Here is a 24,728-nt window from a genome sequence, read left to right as displayed (position 1 = left end):
TATAGTTCAGCCTTCTGGGCTTAAAGAGAGCATTGTTCTGTGGCACTTCGGCTCAGGGCGTGATCCTGGTGCTATGGGATCAAGCCCCACATCAGGCTCCTCAGCTATGAGCCTGCTTCTTCCTTTCCCGCTCCGCCTGCTTGTGTTCCCTCTCTCGCTGGCTGTCTATCAAATAAATAAATAAATAAATAAATAAATAAATAAATAATCTTAAAAATCTGAAGGCCAGGCTGAAACTTTCGAGTTGGTTTTTGCACATCAGTCCATCAACTTCCCAAGTTGCTGGCCTGCTGAATAACGCTGATATTCGTTTCCAATCAAAACTCATGCTGTGTGGATTAGCTTCTCGAAGGAATGGCAGCTGGCTTGGGATTTTGGGTAACAAACTTGTGGAATCCTTCAGCACAACAGTAAGAAGGAATTTTTGCCATGTTTTTACATTTTGCAAAAAAGATTTTATTTATTTATTTGAGTGAGAGAGAGAGAGAACAGGAGGAGGGTGGAGGGGCAGAGGAAGAGAGAGAGAAGCAGACTCCCTGCCAACCCCGGACTCAATACCAGGACCGGGAGATCACGACCCGATCTGAAGGCAGACTTTTAACCGACCGAGCCACCAGGTGCCCCTCTCGCTGTGCTTTATGGTGCAACTTGGTAAGTTTACTGAGGTAGCACAGGGACAAGACTTATGCTGAGAAAGAACTATGCTTCTGTTGTTTTTTTTTTTAAGATTTTATTTATTTGACAGAGAGAGAGAGACAGCCAGGGAGAGAGGGAACACAAGCAGGGGGAGTGGGAGAGGAAGAAGCAGGCTCCCAGCAGAGCAGGGAGCCTGATGTGGGGCTCAATCCCATAATGCTGGGATCACGCCCTGAGCCGAAGGCAGACGCTTAACGATTGAGCCACCCAGGCGCCCCTACACTTCTGTTTTTTTAAAGATTTTATTCATGGGAGAGACAGGGGGTGAGCACAGGCATGAGTTGGGAGTGAGGAAGGAGCAGAAGCCTAGTTGAGGACAAAGCAGAAGCTGGCACCCTACACTGCCCCCCACCCCATAGGATATATGTGACATTCCTCAGGCAGTCCTGGCTGCCCTAAAGGAAAAACAAATGGTTAACGGATAGAGATCACAGTCCTGCGACAGGGTCTTCCTCAGTTTACAAACGTCCTAGTGATTTACAAGGAAGAAGCTTTCTTATCAATAGCCTACCTTCCAGAGACCCGTAACTCAGTTTCCTGAAGCCCCAACATCACCCTCCCCTCCATAAAATTGAGGGAGGCTGAGACAGAAGGAAATGTAAATAAAATTGAATTTCTTCTAAACCTGAAGCCCATTGACAAGGACTTGTGATAGGAGGAATAGAACATTCCTCCAGGAAACTCCCAACTCTCTTCATGTTAGTGCCTCATTAGAGGGAAAAACAGCCTTGGCTTGACCATAACCAAGTCTCCATTACCCTGAGAGTCTTCTTTAGCATATGACAGTCCTTCTGGACACTCCCTTTGTCCTCACCTCCCCCGTTCCCAAGTATATAGTCAGCCACACCTCACAAACCCAGAGCAGCTCTTTCTGTCCACGGGTCCTGTCCCCGTGCTTTTTTTTTTTTTTTTTTAAGATTTTATTTATTTATTCGACAGAGATAGAGACAGCCAGCGAGAGAGGGAACACAAGCAGGGGAAGTGGGAGAGGAAGAAGCAGGCTCATAGCAGAGGAGCCTGATGTGGGGCTCGATCCTGTAACGCCGGGACCACGCCCTGAGCTGAAGGCAGACGCTTAACCGCTGTGCCACCCAGGCACCCCTCCCCGTGCTTTAATAAGATCATCTTTTTGCACCAGAGACGCCTTAAGAATTCTTTCCTGGCTGTAGGCTCTGGACCTCACACCACCTAACCTCACCTATATTCCAAAACTCCCTCAGAAGGAGGGGCAGAGGGAGAGGAAGAAGCAGACTCCCTGCTGAGAAAGGTGCCCACCACAGGGCTCCCACCCAGGTACCTGAGAACCTGACCCACCAAAGTCAGACACTTAACCTACTGAGCCACACAGGAGCCAAAAGAGCTACACTTGTAATGTTTGAAGCTTGTGGTTCTATGCTTAGTGCTCAAGGGGGTGGGCTCAGGCAGGGAGTATTAGACAGAAATGTTTCCACAAATTTCCTTTTTTTTAAAGATTAATATATTTGAGAAAGAGAGAGTGTGTGAGTGGAGAGAGGGGCAGAAGGAGAGGGAGTGCAAATCTATTCTGCACTGAGCTGGCAGCTGGACTCCAGAGGGCTCGATCCCATGACCTGAGATCATAACCTGAGCCAAAATCACAAGTCAGCTGCTTAACCAACTGAGACACCCAGGTGCCCCTCCTCAAATTTCTACTCCTAAAATGGCTTTTGAAAAATTTCTGTAGGGGCGCCTGGGTGGCACAGTGGTTAAGCGTCTGCCTTCAGCTCAGGGCGTGATCCCGGCGTTACGGGATCAAGCCCCACATCAGGCTCCTCTGCTATGAGCCTGCTTCTTCCTTTCCCACTCCCCCTGCTTGTGTTCCCTCTCTCGTTGGCTGTCTCTATCTCTCTCAAATAAATAAATAAAATCTTAAAAAAAAAAAAAAAAGAAAAATTTCTGTGGTGCTTTTCATTCAGTTCTGATGAAGAAACTGAAGGCAAGCTGAGGACAACGCAGAAGCTGACGCCCCACAATCCCCCCATATATGTGACATTCCTCATACACCTCTGGCTGCCCTAAAGCTAAGTAAAGGAAAAGCAAATAGTTAACTTGTAGAGATCACAATCCTGCAAGACCTGAGTCTCCCTCAGTTTACAAATGTCTTAGCAATTTATGAGAACAAAGCATTTCTATCAGGGGCGCCTGGGTGGCACAGTGGTTAAAGCGTCTGCCTTCGGCTCAGGGCGTGATCCCGGCATTCTGGGATCAAGCCCCACATCAGGCTCCTCTGCTATGAGACTGCTTCTTCCTCTCCCACTCCCCCTGCTTGTGTTCCCTCTCTCGCTGGCTGTCTCTGTCAAATAAATAAATAAAATCTTTAAAATAAAATAAAATAAAATAAAAATAAAATAAAATAAAATAAAATAGTGATTGTACAATTCCATGCAACATTCTGTGCTCATCACAGGGCCAGTCCTTAATTCCCATCACTTACTGAACGCATCCACCTACCCACCTCCACTCTGGCAACCACCAGCTTGTCTTCTAACGTGAAGAGTCTGCTTCTAGGTTTGCCTCTCCCTTTTTTGTTTCCCGTTGCTCACTTGTTTTGTTTTCTGAATTCCAAACACAAGTGAAATCATACGATGCTTCTCTTTCTTTGACTTATTTCACTTAGAGAATACTCTCTAGCTCCATCCATATTGTTGCAAAAGGCAAGATTTCATTCCTTTTAGGCTGATACATACTCCCTTCAATATACACATCTATCTATCCTCTTTACTCATGCAGAAGTCAGTGAACACTTGGGCTGGACTGTTTGAGGCAGAAATGCTTACTACCTCTCGCTGCTGAATTGCTCCTCCAACAAATCCGAGCCATGCAAAGAGCCAGAGCATGGGACTATACTCATTACGGCACTGAAGAAAGGGAGGAAGGTCCCACAACAGCAGCAAAGCAGCTTCCCTGAAAGGTCACCCAACTACAGTGCATCTTACCTTGCCTGGGGTTACCTACCGGGGACACGAGTGCTTGGGGGCAACCACAGCACACACTTGCCAATCCGGTCTATGGCACGGTCCAGAAGACTTCTTCATCTCCAACATGATACCAGGTGACACTTTAGAGCTATGCTCAAGTGGTTGCATCATCCACTACCCTCCTCCATCCCTGTCACTGACCTAGGCCCGGGAAAATACACCAATCACTGACATCCAACAGCGTTAGTCCTCAGTAGGACACAGCAGATCAATCAAATCATCAAGATAAAGCTGGACTTCCCTACTCTGGAGAAACCCACATTTGCCAGTTCGTTTTCCCCATTACATGTATTCATCAGATGACACCACCAAGAGCTGTCTCTGCCTTTGCAGTCACTAAAGGGAGCCACGTCTGGGTCCCTCCCCATATTGCAAAGACTTCTTTATATTTCCTTTTAGTAGGTCTTCTCTTTGTAAGGATGCTGCCTTCATCAAAGTTTACTTAGATTCACATCCCACATCCCCATGCTCAATGTCCGAATACATACCCATTGACCTTCCAGCTCTCTACTTGCTATTAAGCTTTTACTGGGGACACCGTCTCCACAACACGGGCAAAAAAGAATGGTTGTGGTGCCTATGGAGCTGGGAACCAAAATGAGGAAAATACAACTGGAGATTTGGAGAGAACTAGGACAAGAAACACGTACAAGTTCTCCTACATCCAGGGAGTCAGTTGGGCAACTTGGGACAGTTGTCCTCCTCCACATGCTCGTTCTTCATCTTAGATATTTTCTACCTCTTACCTGGGCTACCATATCACTCCTATTGGGATGGATGTCTCTTTCTTAGGGGTATTTATTACACATGTAGCGTGGTCATATGTGCAGGTGTACTTCATAGACACATCAAAACACCACCTCAGTGTACGAAGTGGGGCACATACTTTAATTTGGGGCCACGGTGCAGTGCTTTAGGGTCCCAAGGCTAGGTCCAGAACATGCCATTCCAACTACAACAGGTTTAGGGAAGCTCTGTGGGAGTCTTCTCTAAAGGGACAGGGGAGGGAAAGCATAGGGGGAAAGGAGAAACGGTGGCTCACGAGGATGGATTGCAGATGTCGTATCAGATGTTCCCTTAACTTGTGACTGTAGCGCTTTGTCTCAGGAATGCACAGTGAGAAGGACTCTTGTCAGTGCAAGGCCCCTGCGAAACTAGTGGCTACACAGAATGGATCCCAAGCAGCAGGATCATGGAGTATGTGAGCTAAGACTTCAACAATACCTCCACGTGACATACCTCTGTAATAATATCCTGGTATTCACAAAGAGGAGAAAATCATGACAGACTAGGCAAAAATAATCACACATCACTTAAACCTTCAGACCAGAGCAAATGGATTCCTAGGTATATTATTCTACTCCATTACCAAATAGGTGATTGATTCCAAAAGTCACCTACGACCTTAAATGAGAGAGGTTAACACTGGAGGTAGGATACACACCATTCATTACGCATCCATGACAATACATTAAAAACCAGAAAGTTTTATTAATGAAAATGTATTAAGTTCAAAGACTAAGTTATGTATTTCAAATACAGTCTATTATCACCATTCAAAATACAGAATACACACGTGAAAAAGCATTCAAGTTGTTAGAAGAATGTGGGAGTACTGATTTCCAACCATTTCAAGACTGAAGTCACTCTTAAGAAATGTGTATGTACAAATGCATGGCATTGTAGGGAAGAGATAGCTATCCACTTTCAGTTATCTGTCAGGATTTCTTCATTTCAACCACATCAAGTCATACTCTCTAAGGACGGCACTTATGAAGATACATGGGTAGTTTACTAAACTGCCACCTCTTTTTCCTTAAAGAACAATTAGTAAAACCTTGTATTTCTAATTGGAGGAAGTTCTCTAGTTTTGATATATAGAGAAGTATGTGTTCTGAACACAGATTTCATGGTAACTTACATCAGTGTTATAACCATAAGCAGCATCTCCATTGAGATTGACTTCGTACGTTATATATTATACTGTCCTTCATATTCCATGGAAAATTAGGGATACATGAATCCCACCTAATGTAGCAGGGTGTCTAGTATCTCTGATGTAGCAACAATCAGCCTCATGGTCTTACACACCCACTAGAAATGAAAGAATTTTCTGAAGTGATTTCAGAGTAAAATATTAATATTGTAAATCACAAATCTCAAATAGGGTCGATGTAAAAAAATAAAAAGCAGATATCGACATTAATTAGACACATGTAAAAGTCCATCCACTAAATCTGTTGAAACATAATGGCATATACATTTTCTAAGTGTTTAAGTTTGATTTTTCCATATAACTAGTTTCATACAGAGTAATGTCTGAATAGTGAATAATGTATTCTTCTTCCTTGATTTCTGTAACATTTATTGGCATTTGATGTTCAATTAAATAATTTTCTAAACACTGATATTAATTTACTTTCTTTTTTTTTTTTTAAAGATTTTATTTATTTATTTGACAGAGAGAGACAGCCAGTGAGAGAGGGAACACAAGCAGGGGGAGTGGGAGAGGAAGAAGCAGGCTCACAGCGGAGGAGCGATGTGGGGCTCGATCCCATAATGTCGGGATCACGCCCTGAGCCGAAGGCAGATGCTTAACCGCTGTGCCACCCAGGCGCCCCTATTAATTTACTTTCTTGAATGCACTCTCTGGTGTTTGCTCTAGTGTGTATTAAAATGACGGTCTTTCCACATTCATTATGTTCTAAGGGTCTGAATCTGGTATGCATTTTGTGATACTGAGTAAGGACTGAACTCAAGAAAAGGCTGGTCTATTTTCTTCACGTTTTTGCTCCTATATGATAACTATGAAGTTAAGTAAGTCGGGACTTCCACTGAGAGGCTGGACACTATTTTTATATTTGTATAGTGACACTCCTATATGCAATCTCTGCTAAGGCATAAGGGGTGAGCAGTCCTTAAATGTTTTCTCACATTCCTTACATTTGTCAGGTTTCTTTCCAGTATGAATTCTATGTTTAGTAAGGTGTGCAGGCTGGTCAAAGTCCTTGCCACATTTGTTGTATTTGTAACGTTATTGTCCAATCTGAATTCTTTGATGTGCAATAGGGGGTGTGCACTCCTTAAACATTTTCTCACATTGTTTACATTGGTAACGTTTCTATCCAGTATGAATTCTATGTTGAGTAAGGTTTGAAGGACTGTTAAAGGCCTTCCCACATACTTGACATTTGTAAAGCTTCTCTCCAGTATGCATCTGGTGATGATGAGTCACGGCTGAACATGATTTAAAGGCTCTGGCACATTCTTGACATTCTTAACATTTCTCTCCAGTATGAATTCTGTGATGTCGAGTGAGGTGTGACTGCCGGTTAAAGGCCTTGCCACATTCTTGACATTTGTAAGGTTTTTCTCCAGTATGAATTCTGTGATGTTCAGTAAGGTGTGAGGGACTGTTAAAGGCCTTGCCACATTCTGGACATTTGTAAGGTTTCTCTCCAGTATGAATTCTGTGATGTTGACTGAGGGCTGAGAGCCTCTTAAAGGCCTTGCCACATTCCTTACATTTGTAAGATTTCTCTGAAGTATGCATTCGGTAGTGTTGAGTTAGATTTGAGCGTGAGTTAAAGGCTTTGGAACATTCTTGACATTTGTAAGTTTTCTGTCCAGTATGAAATCGCTGATGTCGAGTGAGGTGTGAGTGCCGGTTAAATGCCTTGCCACACTCTTGACATTTGTAAGGTTTCTCTCCAGTATGAATTCTGTGATGTTCAGTAAGGCGTGAGGGACTGTTAAAGGACTTTCCACAATCTTGACATCTGTAAGGATTCTCTCCTGTATGAATTCTGTGATGTTCAGTAAGTTCTGAGGGCTTGTTAAATGCTTTGCCACATTCTTGACATTTGTAAGGCTTCTCTCCACTATGAATTCTGCGATGGTGAGTAAGGTCTGAGGGCCACTTATAGGCCTTGCCACAGTCATTACATTGGTAAGGTTTTTCTTCAGTATGAATTCTGTGATGTCGAGTAAGTTCTGAGGGCCACTTAAAGTCCTTGCCACATTCTTGACATTTGTAAGGTTTCTCTCCTGTATGAATTCTGCGATGTTGAGTAAGGTCCGCAGAACACTTAAAGGCCTTGCCACAGACTTTACATTGGTAAGTATCCTCTCCAGTATGCCTTTGGTGATGTTGAGTCAGGGTTGAGAATGAGTTAAAGGCTTTGGCACTTTCTTTATATTTGTAAGGTTTCTCTCCAGTATGAAATCTGTGATGTCGAGTGAGGTGTGAGTGCCGGTTAAAGGCCTTTCCACAATCTTGACATTTATACGGTTTCTCTCCTGTATGAATTCTGTGATGTTCAGTAAGGTGTGAGGGCTTGTAAAAGGCTTTGCCACATTCTTGACATTTGTAAGGTTTCCCTCCTGTATGAATTCTGTGATGTTGGCGAAGGCTTGAGAGCCTCTTAAAGGCCTTGCCACATTCTTTACATTGGTAATGTTTCTCTCCAGTATGAATTCGGTGATGTCTATTAAGACTTGAGAAATGGTTAAAGACCTCATCACAGTCTTTACATTTGTAAGATTTCTCTCCAGAATGAATTATGTGATGTCCAGGAAGGGTTGAGCACAATGTAGAGGCTTTGCCACATTCTTTACTTTTGTAAGGTTTCTCTCCAGTGTGGATTTGCCTATGTCCATTTACTGATGAACAGTCCTTAAAGGATTTACCACATTCCTCCCATTTGTATATTTTCTTTCCAGTATGCATTTGCTGATGTTGAGATAGCATTAAGTGGCAGTCAAAGGATTTACCACATTCCTTAAAAATGTAAGTTTTCTCTCCCCTGGGGATTATTTTATTTATATTTAGTCTTGATGATTGACTAAATACTGTCTCTGGTTTATTACATCTCAATGGGTTTCTTCCCTCATCAATTCTCTGATCATCACCAACACTGGAGGACTGGTTAAGAGCGTTCCCACATTCATTATACTCATGAGGATTCTCTCCCAAAGGGAGACTCTTACGTACAATAAGGTTAGGGCTTTGATTAAAGCCTTCCCCAGATTTATGACATTCATAATGGTTCCCTGGAAACCCAGTCCTCACAAATCTATGAACACTGGAGCCCTGGTTAAATGTTTTCTCAGATTCACTGCATTGAGCATTTCTGTCTCCATTGAACGGGCCCCGGTCACTCTGTAGGGTTGACCCCTCGGTGAAGCACCTCTCATATGGACCCCACTTAGCACTTTGTTCATTTCTCAATCTCTGATTGTCAGAAATCTTTGATTGGAGGGTCAAGCCAATCCGATTCTCAAAATGGTTCAAATCATCATTTTTAGCATGGACTAGGTAACTTTCCAGATTTTTCAAGTTGTCTGTCCACAAACATGTATGTTTGAATATTTGACTGGAGGTTTTGCTTCCAGAAACACACTGCTTTGCAGAAACAGCTGACTTAAAAAGGGAGGTTTTCCACAATGTTTTATATCCTTCACCTTTTGGGCCAGTGAGATTCTTATGAAGGGCAATTGCCTGGGTTTGGGTCCGTCCTCCAGGAAATCTATGATGTCGTTCACTGTCCCCACCATTGTCCCAGTCTGTACTCAAGGGTAAAATCTCAGCAGCACTATTTTTGTATCTATGCATTGATACTTTTTGTGAAGAACGTTGTATGCTTGGCGTTAGCAGGAAACTCTGGGTGTCATGTGAAGATACAGCTGAAAGATATCAAATAAAAGTAAAACTATTGCACTTACTAATTTCAGATGAATATACTGATGACTTCTAATATAGATGCTTCAAGTCATTCAGACAATGTCAGCAAGATGCCTGAGAAGGAATCATCAGGACTTCGCTTCTCCATGGACACATAACATTGCATACAATGACCACAAACCCTAATAGATAATTCTGTGATATTGTCATGGTCATAGCACTAATCACTTTCCTGTATCTCTAATAATCAGGAAAAGTGTCACATGAGCCCAAAATGAGTAGAACGATGGATATTTAAACAGAAAAGGGAAATGATCAAAATAGGATATAGTAAAAATAGGAACATATCAACAATAGGAGTAGTTGTTTGTCAGAAAAGATTAACAACATTGACAGCCCATTAAGTAAATTAATTAAGAATAAGAGAAAAGATCGACTAAAACAAGAGGTGAAGAAGTTAAAGCAGACACAGTATAACTGACCATAGGAATAAAAGTAATTATAAGAGGAGATGATGGATAATCAGTGCCCACAAACTGATATCAAAAGATACTTATACTCATAAGTTTCAAAAAAGGTTTAACAATTTAGACTCCATCATTCAGAAATTAAAAAAAAAAAATCAGAACTTATCTCCAACCACAAAGCAGAATGAAAGAGGAATTAAAAACCACCACCACCACCACAACAACAAAGTCTTAACAAAGAGACTACGTGCCAGATGAATTCGACGGATATTCCAACAGACGTTTAAGGAAAAAGTACTTCAAATGTCCTCAAACATTTCCAAGGGGTGAAGATAAGAGAAATTAGCAAAACACTCTCTCTGGGGTACCAGCACTACCAGGTTATCCAAGCCAGAGGAAGACAGGCAAGTAAAGAAGGTTACAGACTACAACCTGTGGGGAATATTCACTCAAAGTTCACAATAAAATAGAGCAAACTGAATAAAAAGCACATTTCTCCATTTTACAAGGTAATCAAAGGGGAAAGTGTCTTGGAATTATGGGTGTTCCAACATATGGAAAACCATAAATGGAAGAGCCCACCTTAACAGAATGAAGATCAAAAATGACATGATCATATTAAGTGAGACAGAATACAAATGTGGGCGTAATGGACAGTATGTCATGTTAGAAACAGAGTAGAGAGAGAAGGAAAATCCTCGACCTACTGAAGGCCATGGATGTATGAAAAGCTGAAATCTAACGTAGTCAATGGTAAAAGACTGCAAGCTTCTCCTCTATGTTCAGAAACAAGGTAAAGAAGTGACCGCACCACTGCCTTTGAATATAGTACTGGACATTCTGGTCAGAACAATTATGCAACCAAAAATACATAAAAGGAATCCAAATTGAAAAAGAAACGGTAAAATTATCTCTGTTCACAGATGACATGATTATACAAATCCCTAAAAAAATCCTAATTTTAATTTTTTCACTGTTTTTTTTTTGCCATTGTTAGTATTGTTTATTTCTGCCAGTTTTTCCCTACTAGACTTTCCATTTTCTTTTTTTTTTAATATTACACAATACGGAGTTAAGAAATATTTTGGAATGGGGATGCCTGGGTGGCTCAGTCTGTTAAGCATCTGCCTTCAGCCGAGGTCATGATCCCAGGGTCCTGGGATCGAGTCCTGCATCAGGCTCCCTGATCAGCGGGGAGCCTGCTTCTCCCTCTGCCTGCTGCTACCCCTGCTTGTTCTCTAAAGCTCTCATGCACTCTCTCTCTCTTCCTGGCAAATAAATAAATAAAATCTTAAAAAAAAAAAAAGAAATATGTTGGAATAAACAAATTAGCTTCCACCAGAAGAACTAGAAAAGGAAGAAATGTAGACGCCTCTCTGTCAAACAAATAATATTTACTTATTATTATATAAATATACATATAAAATAAGTATAAATTTACAGCAAGAGAGGGAACACCAGCAGGGGGAGTGGGAGGGGAGAAGCAGGCTTCCTGCTGAGCAGGGAGCCTGACATGGGGCTCGATCCCAGAACGCAGGGATCACGGCCTGAGCCAAAGGCAGACGCTTAAGGACTGAGCCACCTAGGCCCCCTCGGTTTGATTTTTTAAAAAGATTTATATATTTGAGAGAGAGACAGACAGACAGAGGGAGATCCAAGGGTACGAGTAGGAGCCGCAGAGGGCAACGGAGAAGGAATCACAAGCAGGCATCACACTGAGTGCAGAGCATGACTTGAGGCTGGATCCCAGGACCCCGAGATCAAGACCTGAGCAGAAATCAAGTCAGTGGCTTAACAGAGTAAGCCACCCAAGCACCCCAATTATCTTTTAACTCTTATCTCTGTGGTAAAGTTCTCGCTATTCTTTTCTCAACCCTTTGAGTATCCTTATGATTGTTGTCTTAAATTCTCCGTCAAGCAAGTTACTCCTATATATTTCTATTAGATCTCTGGCCTTGTCCTTATCTGCTTGTTTTGTTTGGGAGAAATTCTTTCATCTTGGCATTTTGTCTAAGTCTCTACCTTCCTCTGTATGTTAGAAAAGCCAGTGATGTGTCCGGCTATCGCCTTCAGGCCAGTGGTCTCCAGAGGCTCTCCTTGCCTGCTGTGGGCAGTGTTTAGTGCCTGGCCTGAATGTGGCCAGTTCTAACTAGGTGAGCTCTGGACTGCTTGTGAAAGGAGACCTGACATCAACTCCACCAGACTGAGACCCTGCAGAACTCTCTGCTCAGGAGATGTGATGTGGACAGTGGCCCACCAAGCTAAGCATGAGGCAAGCCTCACTGTATACAGAACACAAAATATACACCTTCTTTTCTGTATGTACAATCAGATTTTTCACAGTATTGCTGACCATAACAGAACAGCTACTGAAAAATGAATCATTTATCCTTCAATTGATCCAATGTTCAATGTGAATGTACCATGCTACCCAACTTAATTTTATCGGCTTCTACAACTCATAAAAATCCTCTTTCCACTCAGGTCAGGAGGACCGTAGGGACAGAATGGGCTCTGAAACAACAGAGGGACATTTAGCCCAAAATTGGAAGGCTGTTTGAAGCAGAAATGGTCACTGCTGGTGATTGGTGACTTGCTTCTCAACGAATCAGTGCCTTGCACACAGATCAGAGCACAGGTCTAGACTCATCACGGGGCTGAGTGGAAGTGAGGGAGGGCCCTGCCAACCTCAGGTCAGCATCCTGGGGAGGGCACCCATCTATACTGGAACAGACCTAAGTTGGGGTGATATTCCTGGGATACCAATGCCTTGTGGAACCACAGCACACACCTGGCTGTTCTCACGAGCAGTGTCCAGCAGCCTTCTTCACCTTCAACATCGACTCTGTCACGTGACATCTTTAAGCTATGCCCACAGTGTTTATTTTATTTTATTTTTTTTAAAGATTTTATTTATTTATTTGACAGAGATAGAGACAGCCAGTGAGAGAGGGAACACAAGCAGGGGGAGTGGGAGAGGAAGAAGCAGGCTCATAGCGGAAGAGCCTGATGTGGGGCTCGATCCCGTAACAACAGGACCACGCCCTGAGCCGAAGGCAGACGCTTAACCGCTGTGCCACCCAGGCGCCCCTGCCCACAGTGTTTAAATCATCCAATACCTCCCTCGTTATCCACTCCACACATCTGGGCCTGGGAAAAAGTATAGTTATCTCTCTCATCCAAAAGCAACTGGTCCTCAGGACCACCAGGGAATTCATTAAATCATGTGAAAAAGATCTGACTTCCCAGAAAACCCCCACATTTCCCAAGTCGCCAGCTCTGTCACATTTGCTCATCACAAGTAGCTTCCTAAAGACTTGCAGTGACCAAAGGAAGCTCTCTACCAGATCTTTGCTCACATTTCAAGAGTTCAGCATATTTCATTTTCCTAGGACTTATCTTCCTCTCAAACTGTATCAACACCATGTTTTATCTGTCCTCACAACTCTCTCAGTGCCAAATGGTTAAATTAATCTTGTGGCCCACTGATGGCTTTTGGCTGTTCTTCCAGTGAAGTGGTGACAACAATGTATTTAAATCTCAGATATGGCCTCAAGTGATCCTGTTACCAACCATTTACCATTGAATTAGAACATTCCAAGCTACTCCTAAGGCCCTGCAAGGGCCTGCCTGGCTTAGGTGGGAGGGGGAGAGTAGTGACAATGGGGTCTCCGAAACATTGGAGGGAAGGTCAGATGGGATGCCTACATCAGTGGAATGGAGATGAGGAGACAGAAGAATTGGAGAGGATTTGGAAAGAAGCCAAGTACAATTTGTCTTTCTAGATTCAGCATCAGTAGTGTAGCCGTGGACAGGGGTCCTCTACCCACGTGAAGAATTCGTGCCAATGCTTCAACCCAGACACGTTTCATCTCTATGTTGGGCTGCACCATCACTCCCAATACAAGACTGCTTTCTTCCTAAGCTAGAACACCCACTCAGCACCCAGCACTGTCCCATCTTTGTTCCCTTCAAATAAATGTTAAAAAAAACCCCAAACAAACCATGTCTCATGAAGTCTCCACATTTTACCTAATTAAAGGGTTACAGTAAAGTGAGCAACTTGGATGATGTCACTTCCAAGAAGAGAAAAGAATAGTAAATAAAGAAATCTTATTTCTCCAATTGTAAAGGAAGGAGTGAATTAATTAATCTACATGGAATTTAATATGCTCCTTGGAGAATCACTCCCATATTTAAATTAAGTTTTGAATACCATGTCATTCCCTGGAAACTATTCTTAAAATCTCTGATCAACACACATAAGCAACAGTTCATGAACACTGGAGTAAAGAAAACAGAGTGGATCCTACAGGAGTAATACCCACGCATACGAGACAATTTGCACGGGGAGATTCTCAAACCAAGGCACAGGAGACGTAGGAAACATAAATTCAACAGAATATAGAGAAAACTAGTCCTATTATAAATCTATATATTTTTGTTTGCTAGGAAATCATATTTTCAAACTTGGAAATGACCTGTTTGACCCAATATTCCTTTTCCTTCTGAAGATATAGGTACACACATACATGCACGTGCTTCTCCCTCATTAGTTGTTACTCCGAAATCTGTCTTTACCTTTAATATGATACATGGTATTCTGTGCATATCAAAACCATAAAACTCTGCTTGTGTTCTGTATGCTCACAAAAACAAGCCGAGAAACACACAGGATAAAATGTTATAAATAGTCCTTGAGAATTCTGTAGCCACGGCTTATCATTATATCTGCAGTGACTTCGTTCAGTTAGCAGTTGATTAGAAGAACCCCTGGCCATTAGATGGTGAGCCATGGTTCAATACAAGAAAAAAAACTAACATTTAAAAAAATCATTCATGACGATCTTTATCAAAATCTCGGCAATAAAAAAAAATCTTACAAATACTGAAAGAGAGGAAGGAATACACTCAAAACCATTCTAGGAGGTCAGCGTTACCCTGATACCAACACAGGATAAACACAACACCAAAAGAAAAGGGGCTAGTTTGTCTGATACAAGTTTTGCTACTCTGGCTTTACTTTTGACATCCATTTGCATGTACAAAATCCCAAATACAGTCAAAAGAAAAAAAGAAACACACCGAAAAGAATTCTCCCTCTCTAGATACCCATCTCCCCCTGGATCCTTTCAGGTATATTAATAAAGACAGTTAAGCATGGAATAACACGCTTTTGATCAGTCAGGGTCCACTCATACACAGCTGGGTTTGTTTTCATGAATACAGCGCATTACTGCAAACGTGTTTTCTCTCCATTATGACGCCTTAATATTTTATTTCCTCAAATTATTTCATTATAAAGATATGGTATATACTGCAGACCACACACGAAGAATGGGCTGACTGACTGTTAATGTTCTAGGTAAGGCTCGTGGTCAGCAACAGGCTATTTCCATGAAAAGTAGGTATGGTTTTCAGTATTGGGGACTCAAATACACATAGAGATGTTCAATTGTGCAGGTGTTAACACCCCTCATTCCTACACTGTCCACAGCTAAAATGTAAATTGATCTAGTTGTTTACTCTCTATATATGGTCCTGGGGTGGAGCCCAGTATCCATCAGGCTCCCTGCTCCATGGAAGTAGGGGTTATACTTCCCCCGCTGCCTCTGCCCCTCCCTCTGCTCATGTGCTCTCTCTTAAATAAATATTTTTTAAAAAATCATGTCTGAAAAGTGATTTTGACTTACTTTCTGTTGTGAATTCTCTGATGTTATTTAGATTTGCTTTCCATTACACAGTTTACCCATTATTTCTGTACTTTATGTTTTAGCCTTACAAGGGTTGTTTTTTTCTGACGTGCGTATTAAAAACAAAGGTCTTGCATCCATTTTCCATTTCTAGGGTCTCTACCCAGTATGTTTTCTCTGACGTTCATTAAGTGTACAGTTCCAGGAAAAGACTGTGCCGCCATTCTTGACAATTGCAAGGCATCTCAACCGGATGTATTATCTCATGTTGAATAGTTTTGATTAGGAATTAAATGCTTTGCCACAGGGGTGCCTGGGTGGCTCAGTCGTTAAGCGTCTGCCTTCAGATCAGGTCATGATCCCAGGGTCCTGGAATCGAGCCCCACATCGAGCCCCACATCGGGCTCCCTGCTCAGCGGGAAGCCTGCTTCTCCCTCTCCCACTCCCTCTGCTTGTGTTCGCTCTCTTGGGGTGTCTCTGTCAAATAAATAAAATCGTAAATAAATAAATAAATAAATAAATAAATAAATAAATAAATGCCTTTCCACATTCTTTACAATTAAGGGCTTTTCTCCACTATGCACCCTCTGCTGTTCACAAAGTTCATAGTTTTGCTTAGAGGCCTTGTCACGTTTTATCTTACATCTGCCAAACATTTCCCAACTATGTCTTATGTTAGATTGGTAAGTTTTGACTGGTACTTAAAGGTTTGGCCACATTTTATACATTTCTTCCAATTATAAAATCTCTGCTACTGCGTGAGTTTTGAACACAAGTGAAAAGCTTTGCCACAGTTACTCACACATTCGAGTCTTCTCCCCAGGGAGGACACAACGATGTTCAATGAGATCTGAGCTTCCTAAGACCCCCACACTGACTACCTTTACCCTGGTTCTCCGGATACAGTTCTCTGATGTCTACTGGAATTTTACCCTTGGTTAACATTTTTCACAGACTGATTGCATTGGTAGTTTTCTCTCCATTAGTGAGACCTCTGCAATTAAGGAAGATAGAGTCCTCACTAGAGTACAGAACACGTAAAACCTTGCTCCACAGGAAGTATTACGTGATAACTACTGAACAGTGACGTTTCGATAAAGACCCTCCTGTGTGTATCAAAATTAGAGGCTTTAGAACAAGAAGGATGATGATGATATGTTCGTGGGAAAATAATGAACCTTTCTGAACAGGACTTCCCAAATCATTCACATTTAGAATTTTTATCTTCATTTTCAAATATCTAACTCTCAGATTAATTATTCAGGGAAATATTTCTAATAATATACCTGAAGGATTTAGTATGGACTAGGTGATTCCCCAATATTTCCAGATGTCCTTTCAGAAAATCCATGTTTTAAAAAATGGATTGGGTCCTTGGTTTCAAAGACATTGTTCTGCAAATACAAGTGACTTAGGTGGGGTTTTCCCCCAAATGATTTATAACGTTGATCTCTTCTGGCACCAGGATTTCATTATAACTGTCCCAGTACGGTTATATCCATCCTAACATCCTTCCTGCCCTTCATGACCCCCCATCCCCTTCCCAGTCATTAAGTATAAACACTCAGGGCCACTGCTTCCACATCTTCCCAGATCACTCTATGCAAAGAATCTTCTTGGCCAACATGCGTAGGGTGTTATGGAAAGACACAACTCGAAGATGGAAAATAAGACATCCCACTTACTATACTCACACACATACCACATTAATACCCATCTTAGGACAGCAACCAAATGGAGAAATAGGAACCACCAGGACTCTGCACCCATGCAGACAAAAATGGACCAAATTAACATTTAGAATGCTCCAGAAGCCAGTTAGGACAACACAGCACCTCCAGGCAAGTACAAACGAAGAAGAGACATCGAGGAGACAAGGACAGTTTGGGACACTTGCCCACAACTCTAGTCACCCTCCTGGACACTCCATGGCAGCACTGTGAGAAAACGCCTACCTCCCCTCTGGAGAGAAACCAATGAGTGACCTGTAGGTTCAATGACTTGGCTTTTCACCTGCCTCACGCGGAAAACAGGGAATGAGCGCCGTCTGGATGCAGTGTGGTGACGGCTCAGACAAGGGTGCGCACTTGCTCGAACCAGGACGGGACCACAGAGCTGAAGACGGAGAGGAAGGTACCATGTATTCTTAAGTAGTAACTCCATGTTCTTGAACTGGGAAATGACAGACGCAGACATGACAGATGCCCAGAACATGTGTCACAGGCCCCAGGATTGCTATTACTTACCCCATAAGGAAGCAAGTCCATAATCGTGGGCACACAGGCTGTTTTCTTAAATTCCCAAATACCACTCAAGGATCACAAGGCATACAAAGAAATATGAAAATATGTTCCAATCAGAGGAACAAAATCAATCTCCAAAACTAGCCCTAATAAAGAACTATACATTGCCAAATATATACATATATTGTCTGATAAAGAAGTCAAATTACCGTCATAAAGATGCTCATGGAGAAGAAGAGAAAACAGACAGGTAAGTAGACATTATCAGGAAAACTACACATGACCAAAATGGAAACCCAAAGAGACAGAAACTATAACATCCATGAAATTGGGAGCTGAGGAGTACAATTACTGAATTTAAAAATATACTAAGGGATCAGCTACAGACTTGATGAGGCAGAAGAAAGAATCCAACCTCTTAAAGACACATTTTCTAAATTCTCTACTGAGAGAAGCAAAGAAATACGTGGAAAAGGATGGAGTCTAAGGGACTCCTGGGACACCAACGAGTGGTCCAATAGGCACATTAAGGAGACCCCATAAGGAGAGGAGAGTGACCTATGTAGAAAAAAGAGACAAATTCAAGCTTGGTAAATTCTAAGTAGGATAAATGTCAAGACAGGAACCCAGTAACACGTAATTAGCCTGTCAAATATCACAGGTGAGAAGAGAGTGTTGAAACAGCACGGCAATGTACTCATCCTGCACAAGGGCTCCTTGAAGATTAGTAGCGGGCTTCTCAGCAGACCCGACAGGAACAGGGGCATGGCATGATGTACTCAGGTACCGAAAGACCAAAAAATAGCCACCAAGAAGACTTTACCTGGCAAAGCTGTTTTCCACAGATGCAGAAATGAAGACATTCCCAAGTAATAACCGCTCTATGTTTACCAGTAGACCTGTCCTACAAGAAATGTTCAAGAACATTCTCTAGATGAAATAAGGAGTCTAAACAGTGACTGAAACCACATGAGAACATAAAGCTCTCTGCTAAACATAAAAATTTAGAAAATTATACAAACCTGCAGCGTTGGGATTAGATACCAGATGCATTTATATCTGCTACAAAATTTTGTTTTAAAAAAGTAAAAAAATCATCAATGTAGGTAATAAAGTACACAGCATAAAAGATAGAATTTGTGATATTGGAAAAAAAGTGGGTGCGGGGTGGAGACAGGAAGAAGATTTTTGTATGCAGTGATAATACAGAAGACACAAAAGTCAATGAGAAAGGTACCAAGGCATATCATGGGTATAACACCACAATATAAATGTAACACCAAAATATGATACAGAGGTATAAAATGTTTCAAAATTATTTTGAATTCAAGAAAGTCTTTCTCTCATGCAATGAGAATAAAAACCCACCAGCAAATACATGATGAAATTAATTCTATGTTTATGACAACTCACCTAGGTATAGTACAACACTCACTGACCACTAACCAAGGAGAAAAACAAACAGCAGGACCAGAGTACGTATGTGTGATAATACAAATACAAGACAAACACACACATAATTTTATCGAGAAAAAGCATAAAGTTCATTCATTCTTGAGTTATACTCACGTGGTCTTGAAATGTACTGAGTTGAAAATTCTCGTCCTGTAACAAAATACACAGGTAAAACCAAATACACAACTAACTAATGTTGTGCAAAGTCCCAGGGAAAGAAAAAATTTAACCCAAGAAAAAGACTGATGTATTACATAAAAGAAAATCTTCTATATAACTATAATTTTAAATTGTGTCCATGTACCCATGAAAAACTAGCATTTGATTGGCATGTCTTCATTGACCATAAAATTATAAAGAATATTCATTAAAATCGATCTTAAAAAGCTGTAAATGAGGGGCGCCTGGGTGGCACAGCGGTTAAGCGTCTGCCTTCGGCTCAGGGCGTGATCCCGGCGTTATGGGTTCGAGCCCCCACATCAGGCTCCTCCGCTATGAGCCTGCTTCTTCCTCTCCCACTCCCCCTGCTTGTGTTCCCTCTCTCGCTGGCTGTCTCTACCTCTGTCAAATAAATAAATAAAATCTTAAAAAAAAAAAAAAAAGCTGTAAATGAAAATTTTATGAGCACTTAAAAAGCTTGAAAGAAATGTATTACATTATTAATATATTCCTCTTCCTGCACAGAATCTAAAGCTATAATCCATTCTTTAAAGCAGAGAAAACATCTTCATTCCTAAATAAACAAACACCATGAAAACTGTAAAATATGCTGACTGACACTGTACAGGAAATTAACATTTGGGATTAAATTCTGAGGAAAATAGAGGAAAAACCTAATGATGAATTTCCCAAGAAGTAAAATTACATTACTGAACAAAAGGATTTTTCATATAGGGGTGGGGTGTGTGGGGTGCTGATAAGCATCTGCCTTCGGCTCAGGTCATGATCTCAGGGTGCTTGGATCAAGTCCCACATTGGGATCCCTGGTCAGCAGGGTGTCTACTTCTCCCTCTCCTTCTGCCCTTCCCCTGCTCATTCTCTCTCACTCTGTCTCGCTCAAATAAAAAAATCATTAAAACATATATATGAGAATTTTACTAATTATCTAACTCACTTCTTGGAAAGCATGTGCCCATGTCGTATCAGAAATTTTGATCTAAAAAATTCAGAGCTAGGGGCGCCTGGGTGGCTCAGTCATTAAGCGTCTGCCTTCGGCTCAGGGCGTGATCCCGGCGTTATGGGATCGAGCCCCACATCAGGCTCCTCTGCTATGAGCCTGCTTCTTCCTCTCCCTCTCCCCCTGCTTGTGTTCCCTCTCTCGCTGGCTGTTTCTATCTCTGTCTAATAAATAAATAAAATCTTTAAAAAAAAAATTCAGAGCTAAATCTCATATGTAACTAATTAGAAAGTGAAAACACACATGACAAAGTCACAAGAACTTCCTAGAAGACAGAATTATAAAATGCAATTACCAAAAAATAAGGTGATAACTGAGACTTTATTAAAGGCTACAAGTTCTGAGTCTCTAAATGTGCTAGTTCCCCAATAGCATTATTTATGTAGGAACTCTAGGAAACAAATAGAGACATTACATTATTTCACCATTGAGAAATGGAGCTCATAGAGTGGAAACTTCTGTATTAGTTAATCCGGGGAAGAAAATGAATTTTTGAATTTTTGAAGAGAAATTCAATTGTACAGTTTCTCATTTTACGGAAGTGCTTTGTTATCTGATCAAGTTACTGAGTCTCCATTTTATAAGGTTAAGACTAAAGCCTCCGTAACATGGGAAAGCACACACTGAAAACACTAGAAATCTGTCTCTAGTGTTCTGGGAATTTCTGCACCAAACCCCAATGTGCATACAGCTACCCTGACTTACTTCTCCTGTGATGAAAAACAGAATTTACACAGGGCTTAGCACAGAAATAGGGAGATTTTCCCAGGGCCCTCACAGCAATGGAGAAGCAATCAGATTATGGAGGCCCTCCCACTCCAAGGAGAGTCTCCTGGCCCTCCCTGTGCATGTGATGGACCATCACTGGAGCTGAAGGACAATCCCTAGAGAATTACGAGCTTGATAATGTTGGATAGCAGATGTTTCTCTGTGAGAGAGAGATAAAACTGGGCATCTCCAACTGATTTTCATTCAAGGAGAGCTACTCGAACCACTGCTTAAGGTCTATCTTCCTCCTTCAGAATTGGACCTCCCCTCCATCACCTGCCTCATTCAGTCCCACCTACCTGGATGGAAGGCTACTGTCTCCTTTCTCTTCACATCCCAGAGCTGCTTCTCTTGCTCCAAAAACGTGATCAGGTCTGGCTTTGAGAGAATGAAGCCTGTTTATGAGGAAAAAGGAAAACGAGTATTGCTGCCGATTAACGTTCCATCAGGATTGTGTTCAGTAGAGAAGAGAGGACACTGCAGAATCTAGAAAATGGTTTCTCAAAGGCTATTGCCCAACAGTCCCTTTGGAAAACACAGGAGGCATTTCCCATGTTCACATCCTGACCTCTACATACAAGTAGCAGACATAATAATAAATGGAAATTTCAGTTTAAGTTGTGAGCAGTCCCATGCTATGGCACTAAATGTTTAGAACTGCCACTCATCTACAGAAGTGATGATGTTCCCTTCAGGAAGGGGAAGCTAAGGCTGAAAAGGACACATCATGAAGATTTTTCTCTACATCTACAAACCCCTACTTATTTCCCTTTCTGTCTGGATCTGAATTCCAGGCATTCATGGAGGAAACTTCCAAGGGACAGCCTTCACAGAAAGGAAGAAAACCCCAAGTGTGGCTTGGGAAGTCTGGAAGGAGTCATCCTCACCCAAGAACAGCTCGTGTCCGTAGTTCTCCAGCATCACGTCCCTGTACAGTTCCCGCTGCGTGTGGCTCAGGCATCCCCACTCCTCCTGGGAGAATTCTATGGCCACGTCCTTAAATGTCAGCAGTCCCTGAAAGAAATACCACAGTGACCAAGTGGCCATTGACAGAGTTCACAATGGTCCCTAAGATCAAGAGGAAGTTAATGTCACCACCTACAACCAGACCTGACCCTTCCTTCTCCGTGACATGAGTGTGGATCAAAATAAAAGCCTACAGGATGAAGGGCTGCCTGAGTGAGAACTTTCACTGCCAGAAGTCAACTATATGAACTACACACAGGGGAGAGCCCTCCTTGTCCATTGAAACCTGTTGGGATGTGGGAGAGCAGCCAACGGTCGAGAAAGAATTCTTGAGATGTTTTTGATGTGAAACATTGCGGTTCTGGATTGAATGATGAAGAATGAATTGCTGAGGTATCTGTGGTGCAAAAAATGTGGACTTAAAGCCTGGGGAGGGGACCGGAGGGTGCAAAGAGCTACACTGAAGTTGTGAGCAGTGACGGATTATAGGCTTTCAAGTGGGGAGGGGGTGAGGGATAACAGAAGTCTCTAAGGAATTTGGAAGCGTGTTTCCAGGACCCTGAGGGCCTAGCTGGTGTGATCATGAGGTCACTTACTGTCTGGTAATACCTTTGTCATGAGACCCTTCAGATATTTATCAGTGAGCCATATGCTTGAAGGATGATGGCAACATATATTTCAGGGGTAGAGATAAAGGAAGTTTCCAAAGGAATTTTCATATGTTAGGATTTTCAGGATCCTGAAGGTCTGGCTATTATCAAGCTAAGGCTGCTTTTTGCTTCCAAAAAACATTAACATTGAGGGGGTTGTGAATTCCCTGAGGAATGTCATACTCTGTTTATCTCAGGCATTTATCAAGGGATCCCAAGTTGAAGGAAATCTAATTTTTTTTTTTTAAAGATTTTATTTATTTACCTGACAGAGATAGAGACAGCCAGCGAGAGGGAATACAAGCAGGGGGAGTGGGAGAGGAAGAAGCAGGCTCACAGCACAGGGGCCTGATGTGGGGCTCGATCCCACAACGCCGGGATCACGCCCTGAGCCGAAGGCAGACGCTCAACCGCTGTGCCAAAGGTTTGCCTTCGGAAATCTAATTTTATCCACACTTCTTTTGACTTTGTTCTCCTCCTCAGAAACTACAACCAAGGGGCACCTGGATGGCTTAGCTGGCTAAAGGTTTGCCTTCAGCTCAGGTCAGGATCTCAGTCTCCTAGGATTGAGCCACGAGTTGGGCTCCCCACTCACTGAAGAATCTGCTTCTCCCTCTTCCCTCTTTCCTCACGCATGTGCTCCATGTCTGTCTCAAATATCAAAATGGTAAAAAAAGAGAAAAAAAAACTACTAGCAAGAGAAACTCAGAAGATAGAAGTTTACATCTGAAATGTGATAGTTTCTGCATATTGCCCAGTATATTATGTTCCTTACAAGGGAGAAGAGGGACAACATGAACGTTTCAGGGGAGGTAGAGAGCAGCAAGCCAATGAAAGAAGTTATCATCAGCTGAATGGAAACAAATTGGCATTAGTGCCTAAGGCACACCAAAGGACATAGCATCACTGGTGTTCTCTTGGGGTCTGAAACAGGAATTCAGAATACAAATCTAATTATGAAAACACAGTGGGTATATACACAGTTCAAACACCTACAGTTTCTGCAGAGGCTGCTTTAGGTAAGCAGGCCTGAGCAAAGGAACGGGGAAAGGTCCCCCAGCGACCCCCAGGCTGAGGCCAGACAGGCCCAACAGGGGACCCACCTCAACATGGCCATAGGCCCTAACCAACCAATGGGCTACCGACAACCAGGAACAGAGACCAGAAACGGGAAAATTCCCGAAGTCCCCATAACCCCTCAACTTCCCCCTTTTAAGAAAACCCCCCACCCACTGCTCCTTTCAGACAGCCTGTCCTCTGCTGTCCTGCCTGCTGCTCTCGCAGTGGATTCAGTCAACTTCTATAGCCTTTGTTTGGCCTCAGGTGACTTCCTTTCAGTGCCCACTTGACTGGCTTCTACCCAACCCTGGACCCATATTTGGGGCCCCATCTGACTGATGGAGACATCACAGTTTCCATGTGCTGTAATAGCTAGTATATTTCATTTCTAATTTTAATTTTTAAAGATTTATTTATATTTTATTCTTTTTAATGATTTTTTAATTGGGATGCCTGGGTGGCTCAGTCAGTTGGGCATCTGCCTTCAGTTCAGGCCATGATCCCAAGGTCCTGGGATTGCCTCCAGGATTGGGTTCCTTGCTCAGCAGGGAGCCTGCTTCTCCCTCTGCCTGCTGCTCACTCTCCTTGTGCTGTCCTTTTCCAACAAATAAATAAAATTTAAAAAGATTGCATTTATTTATTTGGAAGACAGAGAGAGAGCACAAGGAGGCAAAGGGAGAGGGAGAAGCAGGCTCCCCGCCCACTGGGGAGTCTGATGTGGGGCTGGATCCCAGGATTGGGCCATCCTGCCTCCCCTAGATTTATTTATATTTTATAGGCGATTGGGAGGGGCACAAGGAGATGGAGAAAGAGAATCTCAAGCAGATTCCACTCTGAGCACAGAGCCAGAAGTGGGGTACCATTCTAGCACTCTG

General features: G+C 42.3%; 1 protein-coding gene across 3 annotated transcripts; it reads right to left on the bottom strand.

Annotated features, from left to right (window-relative positions):
• Positions 1-6,201: 6,201 nt before the first annotated feature.
• LOC100481784 (zinc finger protein 345) lies at positions 6,202-22,404 on the bottom strand. 3 transcript variants are annotated; one of them, XM_034650396.1, is made up of 5 exons: positions 22,277-22,395; positions 22,066-22,192; positions 21,478-21,573; positions 19,348-19,383; positions 6,202-9,377 (listed from the first exon to the last, which is right to left on the bottom strand). In XM_034650396.1, exons 2-5 carry the CDS (start codon positions 22,097-22,099, stop codon positions 6,970-6,972), a joined length of 2,574 nt encoding a protein of 857 aa, XP_034506287.1. In that variant the 5' UTR covers positions 22,100-22,192; positions 22,277-22,395; the 3' UTR covers positions 6,202-6,969. The 3 variants fall into 3 exon arrangements, with proteins under 3 accessions (XP_034506287.1, XP_034506288.1, XP_034506286.1); XM_034650397.1 differs by having other exon boundaries at positions 22,281-22,370; XM_034650395.1 differs by having other exon boundaries at positions 22,066-22,404.
• Between the last annotated feature and the right edge of the window lie 2,324 nt (positions 22,405-24,728).

The sequence above is a fragment of the Ailuropoda melanoleuca genome, unplaced genomic scaffold, assembly GCF_002007445.2.
Source record: "Ailuropoda melanoleuca isolate Jingjing unplaced genomic scaffold, ASM200744v2 unplaced-scaffold2059, whole genome shotgun sequence".
NCBI lineage: Eukaryota > Metazoa > Chordata > Mammalia > Carnivora > Ursidae > Ailuropoda > Ailuropoda melanoleuca.
This window is presented reverse-complemented; position numbering and strand designations above follow the sequence as displayed.

What these genes read in the sequence shown, in the direction of transcription:
- LOC100481784 (XM_034650395.1), bottom strand. Translation starts at nt 22,225, where the DNA reads ATGGCCACTTGGTCACTGTGGTATTTCTTTCAGGGACTGCTGACATTT. An exon ending in CGGACACGAGCTGTTCTTGG is followed by an intron (nt 21,574 to 22,065) that starts GTGAGGATGACT and finishes CCTCATAAACAG; the next exon opens with GCTTCATTCTCTCAAAGCCA. An exon ending in GACAGTAGCCTTCCATCCAG is followed by an intron (nt 19,384 to 21,477) that starts GTAGGTGGGACT and finishes ATTTTGTTACAG; the next exon opens with GACGAGAATTTTCAACTCAG.